The sequence below is a fragment of the Lygodium microphyllum genome, chromosome 4 (genome assembly GCF_053477565.2).
Source record: "Lygodium microphyllum isolate KBCC chromosome 4, Lygodium_microphyllum_v1.1.10, whole genome shotgun sequence".
NCBI lineage: Eukaryota > Viridiplantae > Streptophyta > Polypodiopsida > Schizaeales > Lygodiaceae > Lygodium > Lygodium microphyllum.
The window spans coordinates 183,594,665-183,605,849 of record NC_141138.1 but is presented as its reverse complement, the minus strand read 5'-3'; the positions used below and the strand labels follow the sequence as shown (position 1 = coordinate 183,605,849).

The 11,185-nt window shown below is 40.4% G+C and overlaps 1 protein-coding gene across 1 annotated transcript; it reads left to right on the top strand.

Annotated features, from left to right (window-relative positions):
* The first annotated feature begins 9,525 nt into the window (after positions 1-9,525).
* Positions 9,526-10,362, top strand: LOC148037982 (uncharacterized). The gene is made up of 3 exons (XM_087677382.1): positions 9,526-9,749; positions 9,865-10,062; positions 10,185-10,362. Exons 1-3 carry the CDS (start codon positions 9,526-9,528, stop codon positions 10,360-10,362), a joined length of 600 nt encoding a protein of 199 aa, XP_087533508.1.
* The last annotated feature ends 823 nt before the right edge of the window (positions 10,363-11,185 follow it).

Here is an 11,185-nt window from a genome sequence, read left to right as displayed (position 1 = left end):
TTTCTCCCGTTGTGCGCTCCACAACTGTTCGTATGATTTTGGCTTTTGCAACACTATTTGATCTAGAAATTCACCAAATGGATATTAAAACGGCTTTTCTCAATGGAGATCTTGAAGAAGAAATCTATATGGAGCAACATGAAGGTTTTACGATTGCAGGAAAGGAGCATCTTGTATGCCAGCTTCATCGTGCATTATATGGATTGAAGCAAGCCTCTCGTGCTTGGTATATTAAGATTGATCAGTTCCTCACATCTAAAGGTTTTGTTGCATGTTTTGCTGACCCAAATCTTTACATCAAAAGGGAGGACAAATATTTTATTATTCTTGCTCTATATGTTGATGATACTATTCTTGTGTCAAATAATATTGCTTTTTTGGATGCTATGAAGAAGCTTTTATCGACTGCATTTGAAATGGTGGATCTTGGTGAGATACATTCTTGTTTGGGTATTCAAGTTCAACAACACCGACAACAAGGCATTCTTCTTCTTCGCTAGACAAAGTTTATTAATGATATTGTTAAGAAGTTTGGGTTGACAAATGCGCACTCTGCCAACACTCCCATTCTTTCAAGCTCTACCAAGGGTACATCTACAACACGCAATGAAGAATCAGCCATTCATCAACCTTTTGCTAATCTTGTTGGTTGCCTTCAATTTATTGGTTTAAACACAAGACCAGATATTTTATTTGCAGCTAATTTTTTGGGACAGTATCTTTCTTCCCCTTCCACTATTCATTGGAGTGCTGCAAAACGTATTCTTAAGTACCTCAAGGGTACTAAGGAATTTGGTCTTATTTATCGTCGTCGAGAGGATTCTTCTTTATCTTCTTCAACTGCTCTTGACCTTATTGGATATACAAACCCTGATTGGGCAAGTTCATACTTATCCATGCGATCTACAAGTGGGATTTGTTTCTTTGTAAATGGATGTTTGGTTTCTTGGTCCAGCAAGAAACAACGATGTGTTGCGGTTTCTACAACTGAAGCCGAATATGTTGCTGCATCATTAGCAGCTCACGAGCTAGTTTGACTTCGACAACTACTTGCAGATTTGGGACATCCTTCATCATCTAGTACACCTCTTCGATGCGATAACCAAAGTGCTATTAGTCTTACCAAAGACTATATACAACATAGTAAATCAAAGCATATTGCTATTCATTATCATTATGTTCGACATGAAGTCAAGAAAGGTTGATCAAATGGTTGCATACATCTTCACAAAAGCTCTTAGTGAAGCTTGCTTTAGCTCATTAAGACATGCTTTTTTTTTTTTTAGGTTTGTTACATGTGCAGGTGCAGGTGCAGGTGCAGGTGCAGGTTTGTGCAGGTGCAGGTTTGTACAAAAAAAAAAAAAAAAAAAAAAAAAAAAAAAAAAAAACTGGGCAAGCCATTCTCACAGTCTCCCAAAGCAAACAAAAGGCTTTGTTTGAGTGGGGATGTTACAACTATATATATCATCTCTCACTTGACTTGGGTCTCACCTATATATACTAACTCTACATCAATATGAATCATTCTTTGGGAGCATGTCTTGTGTATCTCTCTCGTACTCTCTCTCTCTCTCAACATGCTACACTCTTCCTTCGATATATTTGTTCCTATATCAACTGGCCACAAAGATGGAACAATTGGTGATGCTATCATTTGTTTCTGCACAGCGTTTGTATGCTTGACATCATGATTACAGAACCATATCCATTGTGCAATGGCCTTGTTCTTATAGGCTCTCTCAGACCAAAAGCATGGTGCGACTAACCCCACTTACCGACTCTGTAATTTGCTGCTGCAATTCTTTCTACCCTCCATACCAAAACACTTTCTCACACAGTTAGGTGGTGTCCTTTGTAAAGCCCACTCCTCCTGTGCCACTTCTACCTCTTCTACATGGGTTGATGTTTTCGCATTTGGTGCACTTACTCCACTTGCAAAGGGCTTGATTGGTATCCCCTCATCCTCTTGGATACATATCTCTTCCATCTTTCCATCGTCAAATTGTATACTCCACGGCCTGCTCCTGATTTTCCTTTGCCTTGACTCCATCACGTATCCCGGTCTATGAGAACTTACAGTTGCTCCACTTCCCTTCTTTTTTCTTTGCATAGTCTCCCTATCACCTTGCATTATAGGCTCCTCGTACAAAGGACTTCCAGCTACAACACCTTGCAACGCACGTGCAACAGAGGTGGGATTTGGGGATTCCCTTTTGCTGGCACTAGCCAACAAAGACTCCATAGAAGGCCCAGATCCAATAAACCTCCCTATGGTATAGCCCAACCTCTTTGCACATTGAATATATGCATTCAAAACATCGCTAACACATGCATCATAAAGTGATATCTTTCGTTTTCCACCCTCACCTGCTAACCAACTAGCATGGACACTTTCTGATAAGTTTATGCTTGGAATTTGAGCATGTTCCCAAGGACTTTTGTTAGCCTGCGGAGTCAAATCCAAAAATAGAATCAGTAGCTCTCCCCATTGCTACATTGTGCAACAAATCTTAATGAGCTGGAAAAAATGTCACACTTACATGAGATTCAATTCCTCCCTAGTGGGCAATTCTTTGCTCCCACCATTTCAACCACCTATCCAAAGCCTTGATGTGTTCCTTGTTTACATTTTGTGCCCACCAATCTCGGATAGCAGAGGCCTGAAGTGAGTCTAGTTGAGTTGTCATTGCTAGCCTCCATGCTTCACACAATTCAATGTGGTGCATTTGTTTATCCACAGTGACTAATTTCTTGGTATGCTTTTGCAAACTTTGCTCCCAATGAAAAAGACAAGAACACTCCCTCCCTTCCATTATGTTATGAGGCCCTCCATTGTACACAGCCCTTATTGCCATCCAATTCGCACTTGCCTCATCGGACATAAATCCAGCAAAGTCAGGTGGATCATGGCCACATTGAACCATGACAGAATTCAAATTTCTCCAAAACAGGATTTGAGACTCTTCGTCCTCCTCTTTAAATTCACATATTGCAATTACCTGTAATGCTCTCATGCTAGTTCATGATTGATACATTAGTATAGTGTTCATTAACAACAATTTAATTTCAATAAAAGCTTTAATTATGTTGCCACATACTCGTGATCATAAACTTAACAAGACATAGTTGCCCACCCATCAATCCTATGGGTATGATCAAAGTGCACCCATGCACGTCATAAATCTCCAGTCCCTATTCGCCTCATACGATTCACTAAGTCCACCCTTGATGCTGGTCCCTTGGTGGACATTTTAAACAAGTAGCACTTCTCCTTGGCATCACCTTGTCTTGGAAATCTAATTCCATGGAAAAATGGGAAGACACAACGTTTTTGCAAAAGAAGTATGTTGTCATACCCATCACCAACCACCTGACCTTGTTTGGCTCTCTCTTGTGAAACAATGCCTTTGAACCTATGTGTTTATTAGAGGGTTATTTCAAATGCAGGACATACATTGTAATCAGAAAATAATAATTTACAAGCTTACCCTTTATTCTACACAAGTGGCATCATTTCTTCTAGAAAATGATTAAGGTCCACCTCAGTCGCCTCCGACTCGTCTTCTTTTGTTAAAGATTCAAACAACATCTGCCGAGCGACTAGCATCTGTATTTTTCGTGGGCCTCCCTTTTCGATCTTTAGGACCGTGCTCACAAGCCTCCGCACCTTGTCAAGGGTTTCCCTCTTTGTGCCATGTTGAACACTGTGAGCATGCTCCCCAACATGGATCACCAAATGTGTCATTGTAGGATCCAGTGGCAACACATAATAGATCATGCATTTGCAAATGGCTGCACAAGTAGCAACATTTTGACAATAGTGACATGTTATCTTGGAGTTTCCCTCACTTGCAGGATAACCCATGCTCACGGTTCTATCCAAGTGACCATGGAAAAAAACATCATTGTATTTTCCCTCTGTTATGTAGTAAGGACAAGTGATCCTGAGACATTGAAGATTTCCAAGACAATAGCTCAAGCGCACAGTGCACTCAATTGCCATATTTGTTTGTGAGGGCCGCGACCACAGGTGACCATCATATTTTTGTTCCATACCCATCATTCGTTTCTTGCTATGTGTGGCTGGAAGCTCAAAAGCAATTGTGCCATTATACTCGATTGGGAGCTCATCCACCCTTCGTGGAGGTCCACAGAGCGCTAGTAAATTTTTCAATCTACCCGTTCTAGCTTTCTCCTCAATGAAGGCTGCAATGGAGTTATCATAGGAAGATAAGTCCTCGCTTTGGCTGCCCACACATAGGTCCTCCCCGTCATTTGTGTCATCAACATCCTTCTTGTTATCTGAGGGTATGTCAAGACACACTGGAGTTGATTTGCTACAACTAGGAGTACAATCAATGTAGTTGTCAATCTCATCTTCTATTGACTCAATACTGTTAGAGATGCACACATAGTCATTTGAGTGCATGATAGAGTAGGTGGCTGATAATGTACTATCAATCAGATAGTGCACATGCCCTTGATGATCCCATCTTGGAGACACAGTGACGTTGTTTGCTCCACCATCATTTTCTATGACGGCTTGCAACCCTTGGAATTTTTGTGTTGGAGGCAATAGATTCTATAGGTAGTACTCACTCAAAAGAATCTTTCCATTTCTTAATGAAACCCTATGCTCTAAGCAATCACTGGCTAGTCTCCATGTCAAAATAGCAAAACTCAACATGTTGTGCCCTCTGGTGGGTTAGTATTTGATGAAGAGAAGAAAAATCTGAATATAGCTCACAGTGTGTATTTGATGAAGAGAAGGCAACAGTTCACCGTCGGATGACTGTTAGAGAAAAAAGGGAGGCATGGAGGAAGTTACAAGAGGGTTAGAATAACCTCGAAGCTATAGCAACCGTCACTACAAGCAGAGATGACTAAATAATGAATATGCATACTCATCAAAATTTAAAAGCCACAGTCATTCATCAACATTTAAGAGTAATAACAAATAAGCATAATCATTAGAAATCAAAAGAAAAATTTACGACTCAACCACCCACCATCCTTCACCTTTATGCACTCATAATTAAGAGCTCTCGCCCCATGATTTTGTCAAAATAATGTTGTAAATTAGATTAAATTAATATTTTTAAAATTTATTTATGTTGTATTAATTATTTAATTATTTAACAGCTAACTAATTACCTAATTACATAATTACCTAATTACGTAATTACCTAATTATTTAATTATTTAACGGCTAACTTCTTTATTAGGGTTATTAAGTATGGCAAAATTCTCTTCCTCAACTCTCTCCACTCTCTTTGCTCTCTCTCTCTCTCTCTTCTCTCCCTCTCTCTCTCTCTCTCCCTTCTCTCCCTTCTCTCTTTCTCCCTTCTCTTTCTCCCTTCTCTCTTTCTCCCTTCTTCCTTCTCTCCCTCTCTCCGTCTCTCTCTCTCTCGGCACACACACACAAGAACTCTCTTCCTCCCTTCTCTTTCTCCCTTCTCCCTTCTCTTTCTCCCTTCTCTCTTTCTCCCTTCTCCCTTCTCTCCCTCTCTTCGTCTCTCTCTCTCGCGACACACAACTCCTGCCCGTTGACAGACAACTCTCGCGACACACAACTCCTGCCCCACAACTCCTGCGCGACACACAACTCCTGCGTGTGCAGCTCCAGGCGGCTTCATGCAGCTCCGCGTCCGCGCAACCGTTGACAGAGAGCCTCCAAGGTAAGAGATTGAAGCCCCCCAATCGTTCGCGTCCGGGCGGACGATGGGTGGGCTTATGCTCACATCCGTGCAACCATTGAGTCCGTGCCTCCAAGGTAAGAGATTGAAGCCCCCCAATCATCCGCGTCCGTGCGGACGATGGGTGGGCTTATCCACAAGCGTGTGGCTTCGTCCCGTATGCACAAGCCCCCCAATCGTGCGCGTCTGCGCGGACGATGGGTGGGCTTAAAGAGGTTGATTGTGTTATTAATCTTAAAGAGATTGATTGTTTTGTTAATCTTTAACCTTAAAGAGATTGATTGTGTTGCTAATCTTAAAGAGATTGATTGTGTTGTTAATCTTAAAGAGGTTGATTGTGTATCTATTTGCAAGTGTGTAGAGAAAGTTATGGCACCTAAAAGAATGCTTAGAAAGAGAAAGAAATGTGTGTCACCTCATAGTAGCCGTGAAGTCTGTATGAAGCTACGTTCAGGATGTGTTCCTGGGCGGATCTTAGAGCAAGAAGCATCATCACGTTTGAGATCAGTGGACACTCCTTCAACAAAGAAAGGATATGGTCCAAAAAGATGTGTCTACATTGATAACGAAGCACAAGTGGATGGGGACTCCAATACAATTGACGGGGTTACGGAGCACACATGTAGTCACTTATGTGTCCATTTCATTTACATATGACTCTTTGTTCAGTGTTATGTATTATATATGATTGGTTTAATGCTACTGTTTTTTATTGTTACTTATTAATATCTGCTCCTACAGAGACTAATGTGCAGCATGATAGTCTAGATGACAAAGAAGAGGTGAGTGGTGATAGTGATCAAGGGGAGAATGATGATGAAAAAGAAAAGAAGCACTCAAGGAGCTTAGGCAAGCAAGTCTCTCTAGGACTGATGAAGGATGTGCTGAGTCAATTTTATATAAAAAAGAGGATGCTGCCTCCTCTTGTGCCTCTTTGCAGATTAGTGGCTCATGAGGCAGTCAGATTTGCTACGGATGATGCCTAGTGGTTGATTCATTCCTTTGATTCCATTGGTTATCTTGAGACTATGGGACACTTCCTTGTGTCAGTTGAAGGTCCGAGAGGGGAGACCATGTATGTGACAGCCATCAATCTAGATGAATGGGGTCCAATATGGCGTCAAAGAAATGAGGATTTTGAGAGGGCTCTTGGAAGAGAGTGGCAAGACCTTAAGGGTAAAAAGTTCTTGGTTTGGGACGGAAACCACAGGCTTAAAACGTGGTGGAAATGCATCAAAGAAAGTAAGTTGTCCACTATACATGCAAGTATTGAATGTTTGTATCCCATTCTTATGTTTGTTGGTTTTCAATTACAGAGTACTCCGACTGTGCTCACTACCATGTTAGTGTACGGTGCCAATTCATTGAGGTGCCAAAGGCGAAGGAAGCAGAGCTACTACTCGCACTAGACACCGCCAACGCGTAAGTCTTCTTCCTTTAACTATGCTCCTCTTTGTAATATGTTACACTTACATTCTCATATTATGCTTTTGTTTGTTTTCAATAGTATTTGCAGAGCTCATGTTACTCCAAATATTACGCATGAGTGTATATGTTTCAAAAGTTTGGTATTGCAAACAAAGACTCCATTCTAGATAGATTGAGTCCAGCCATGAGGAAGTGGGCTGAGGTTGAGATGAGTATAGAGGCATGGTATTATCATGGCATTGCTCCATGGTATAACTCTCCTTGCGGTTTAATATCTCAGCTTGTATGGAAGGTGATTTTCTTTCTATGGCTCACTTGTATGAGATGTGCTTTTCTATCTCTAATTTAGTTTTTTTTTGGAATTATAGGATGAATTTCATGTCTTCATCTCAAAAGAAACTGCGAAGCTTGAGGCTCTTGGTCTAGATGAGGTAGAGATGAAGAAACGTTTGGAGAAGGCTACAAGGGTGGAAGAGGAGCGCCTTAAGGATAGGGGTTACAAATACCTATCCATTGCTAATCCCCAAAATGGTGATGAGTTCTTTAAGTTGTTATTTGGGCTAAAAAGGGATGATGCAAGCATGCTCAAGATCACAAGAGACAAGCTGTATTGTCTCACAAGCTCAAAAATCCCTGCAGAAAGGTAATTTGTATATATAACGCAAGGTGTGTGTATGTGATGCTTTTTTCTTCAATGCTTTCTATTTGCATATATTTTTGTGCATCACAGGAAAAAAATATTGTTGCATCTTATGAGTCTCACAAAGGCCAAAGACCCCCAATACCCGCATTTTGGTGATTATAAGCTCTTTCGGGTTTACATGAAGAAAGAGACATATTGGGCTCACTTGCATTCGGAGGCACTACTTCAGATTGATAGGATACAAGTAGAAGGTCCACAGCTACCAGATTCATTTGAGGAGTTCTTTAAGCTTAACATGAAGAATCATGTCATGCAAGTTGACTCAATGCAGTGCATTCATATTGCTTTCTTAAGTTCTTTCTTAAAATGTATATGTGCTAATGTTAAGCGCTTGTGAAACTTGTGTAGGCTTTTGTACACCTCTCGGATGGAGTGAAATCTTCAGATGTTGTAGAGAAGATGCCAGAGCTTACGTTTTCTGCCAAACGTGTGATTTATAGGTTAGCATCAAAACTATTTTTTTTGCAAACTCTTCATCTTAAATGTACTAGATATAATGGCACTTGAAAGCCTATTTATGTTATTGATTTTTCTATTCTAAGCTCCATGTGAAAGCTTGAGGTTGGGTGGTTTGTTTATTATTATAAAACTATTGTCTTATATAAAGGAGATTGTGTGTGTGATTTTCATATTAGATTGCATGCATTTGCTTGCGTAATTGGCAAGAATGTTGCAGGTGGAAACTACAATGTGTAGAAGAGAAGAGGCTGGATGCAGCTCCGCAATTCACAAGAGAGTGGATTGATGTTCGTGATGAGAACACTATGTATTCTCCATCATTACGTGAGAGAAAATTGACGGCATGGGAGGCAAGTGTTTGCCCTTGGTGGCTGGATTACCCTGTGGGGGTTATCCCTAAGCAAGAGAAAGATCTGCATGAGAGTAAGTACTTCAATCTATGTAAACATCTCGTCGCTTTTGTAGCAATATTTTTTGTGCTCATGCATGGGAATCTAAGGGTGAATGATACTATGTAGGATTCAAGGAGGAAGTTGATACTCATGAACTGCTTACCGCACCCACCACTGTAGAGGAGCAAGCAACCAAGGCTACCAAAGGTGCCACCCAAGGTACTCAAGGTAATCCAGGGAGAAAAAATGTGCCAGAGTCCTCTATGGCGCCCACCACCTCCTTTGTTGCAGATTTATCTCTTGGTCGAGGGAATTGGGAGAGGCGACCTATGACCCGTTTAGTAGGTGAGAAGTCTTATATTAACTTGAAATTCATGTGCTTTATTGGTCGCCCATGAAGATAGTCGTGTATGATTATTAAAAGTAAATTACTTTGAAATAATTGTTGCAGGGTTCCAGTATCAAACATATGTCGATGCTCTATTAGTGGATGTGACCCAAATTGATAGATTTGTCCTTGATAGGTAGACATGACAACTACATATTGCAAGAACATCAATTTACATGTTGCATATAGCATTGCATCATTGTTTACTTTGCATTAATGACTATGTTGTTTTGTGTATAGCATCAACAAATTTTTTGCAACACAAAAGATGCATCTTTATAGCAAAGATGGAGTTCCATGTCAAGAGGTGGCTCGATTGATATTTGTGGATTTTCCTACGAGCTTGCTTGTGGATGCTCTAGGTCCCATCCCATTGGGTAAGTTATGCTTTCTATCACACAAGGTTTACATCAAACTCACTTCTCATATATCATAATGCCAATGTTGTTTTTAGAGGGCATGACTATTCCCAAGTGGAACACATTCTCAAAGGGTCTAGTTATGGGTTGTATGGACCTTGCTCGCGAGTATTTGGTCGACCAGGGATTCTTAGTCACTATGTGCTTAGAAGAGCATATAGGTGAGTTTATTACGGATGCGGCAAGAGTGGGGCTTGTGCTTTACTGCACTTGGACACTCTTGTGTGACTCCAAGGCTTATCGACATCCCGTTACTAGAGAGGCGATAAGATAACAAAGTTGGATACGTTGAATGTATGGTTGTATGTTCTAAATAAAGTTTGTGTTACATGCTTTAAATAAAAACATGGATCACTTATTCTATTTCCACTCATGAATAGGTACTTGATCTTCTTGTGTGTCTTTGGCATCGTGCTGGTCATGTTGTGCCTTGCTACGATAGAGAGGATGGGGAGAAGATTTCAGAGAGATTGTTTCCAGCGTATCGTAGCTACATGATGGATGATTGTGTCTTTCCCATGGACGTTGATGGTGTCATTGTCAGAGGCAGAGCAGAGAGGTCTCATCTTTTCTTTCGGTAAGTAGTCTTGCATGTTTTGCCTCTCAGGTTACCTTGTATGGTATTTTCATTGTTTCTACTTGCATGGCCGCAAAGATTCTATATCTTGATTGGTGATATGTGATTGGTGATATGGTTAGGTGGTTACTAGCTACATTTACAAAACACTATGACTATGTTTTGGATGTGTTTGCGGGGTGTGGTGGTTTGGCGCGGGCCAGTACAGAGGAGATGAGACATTGCATGTGTCTAGAAACAGATGATGTGCTCTATGGGGAGTGTTTGTCCACCATAGTGTGTGGACCGGTACCATGTTGAGAGAGAGTATGTTTTTTTTTTCGAGAGACTCTAGACATTTCATTTTGTTACTACTTTTATATGTTTATTATACACTTCGTCATGTGACTATGCCCGATTTTGTCTAAGAGATTACATGCATTGGGATCTTTGATTTTTTTTAAGGAAGAGTGTACCTTGCGACTATTTGACACGAATATATTTTACTAGTTTTCCGTTGGTTTTGTTTTCTTTATGTGTGTTCATGTAAATGCAACGTGTCGTACTCCTTAAGTAAGACTATTTATATGCAAAATGGATATGTTGCACGAAAAAGCTCAAAAAAAAGAGATTGATTAGAAAAGAACGAAAATGAAAGCCCGCAAAAATAAAATCCCCATAAGAAAAGCCCCAACTAGAGGCTCTATAGATCTAAGTTAAAAAAAAAACAAGGAAGATATATGGGATCTAATTCTTTCAATTTCTCTTACAAATGTTCATATATGTACTTTGCATGCAGATTAGAATTATTGATAAACTTCTCAGGTTGCATCTTGACTATGCATACTCAATTAAGCCTTTGTTTTTATCGAATGAGTATATTGACAAATGTGAGGCATTACTCTCCAAAATGGGTTTTCATGGAGGTCAAGTTCATTTAAGAAAAGATCCAACACTTTCAAGGATAACAAGAGATGTCTTGGCTGATGTCTCGATGGGAGGCTCAAAAGCTAGACGATTTTTAGGTAACCATACAGGAAAACATGTGAGCATTACTTGGGAGCATTGGAGAGAGCTGTGTGGGATAACGACAATGTTGCAACCACACCATGACTTGCATTTCTAAGGATGGAGGTTTGGAGAC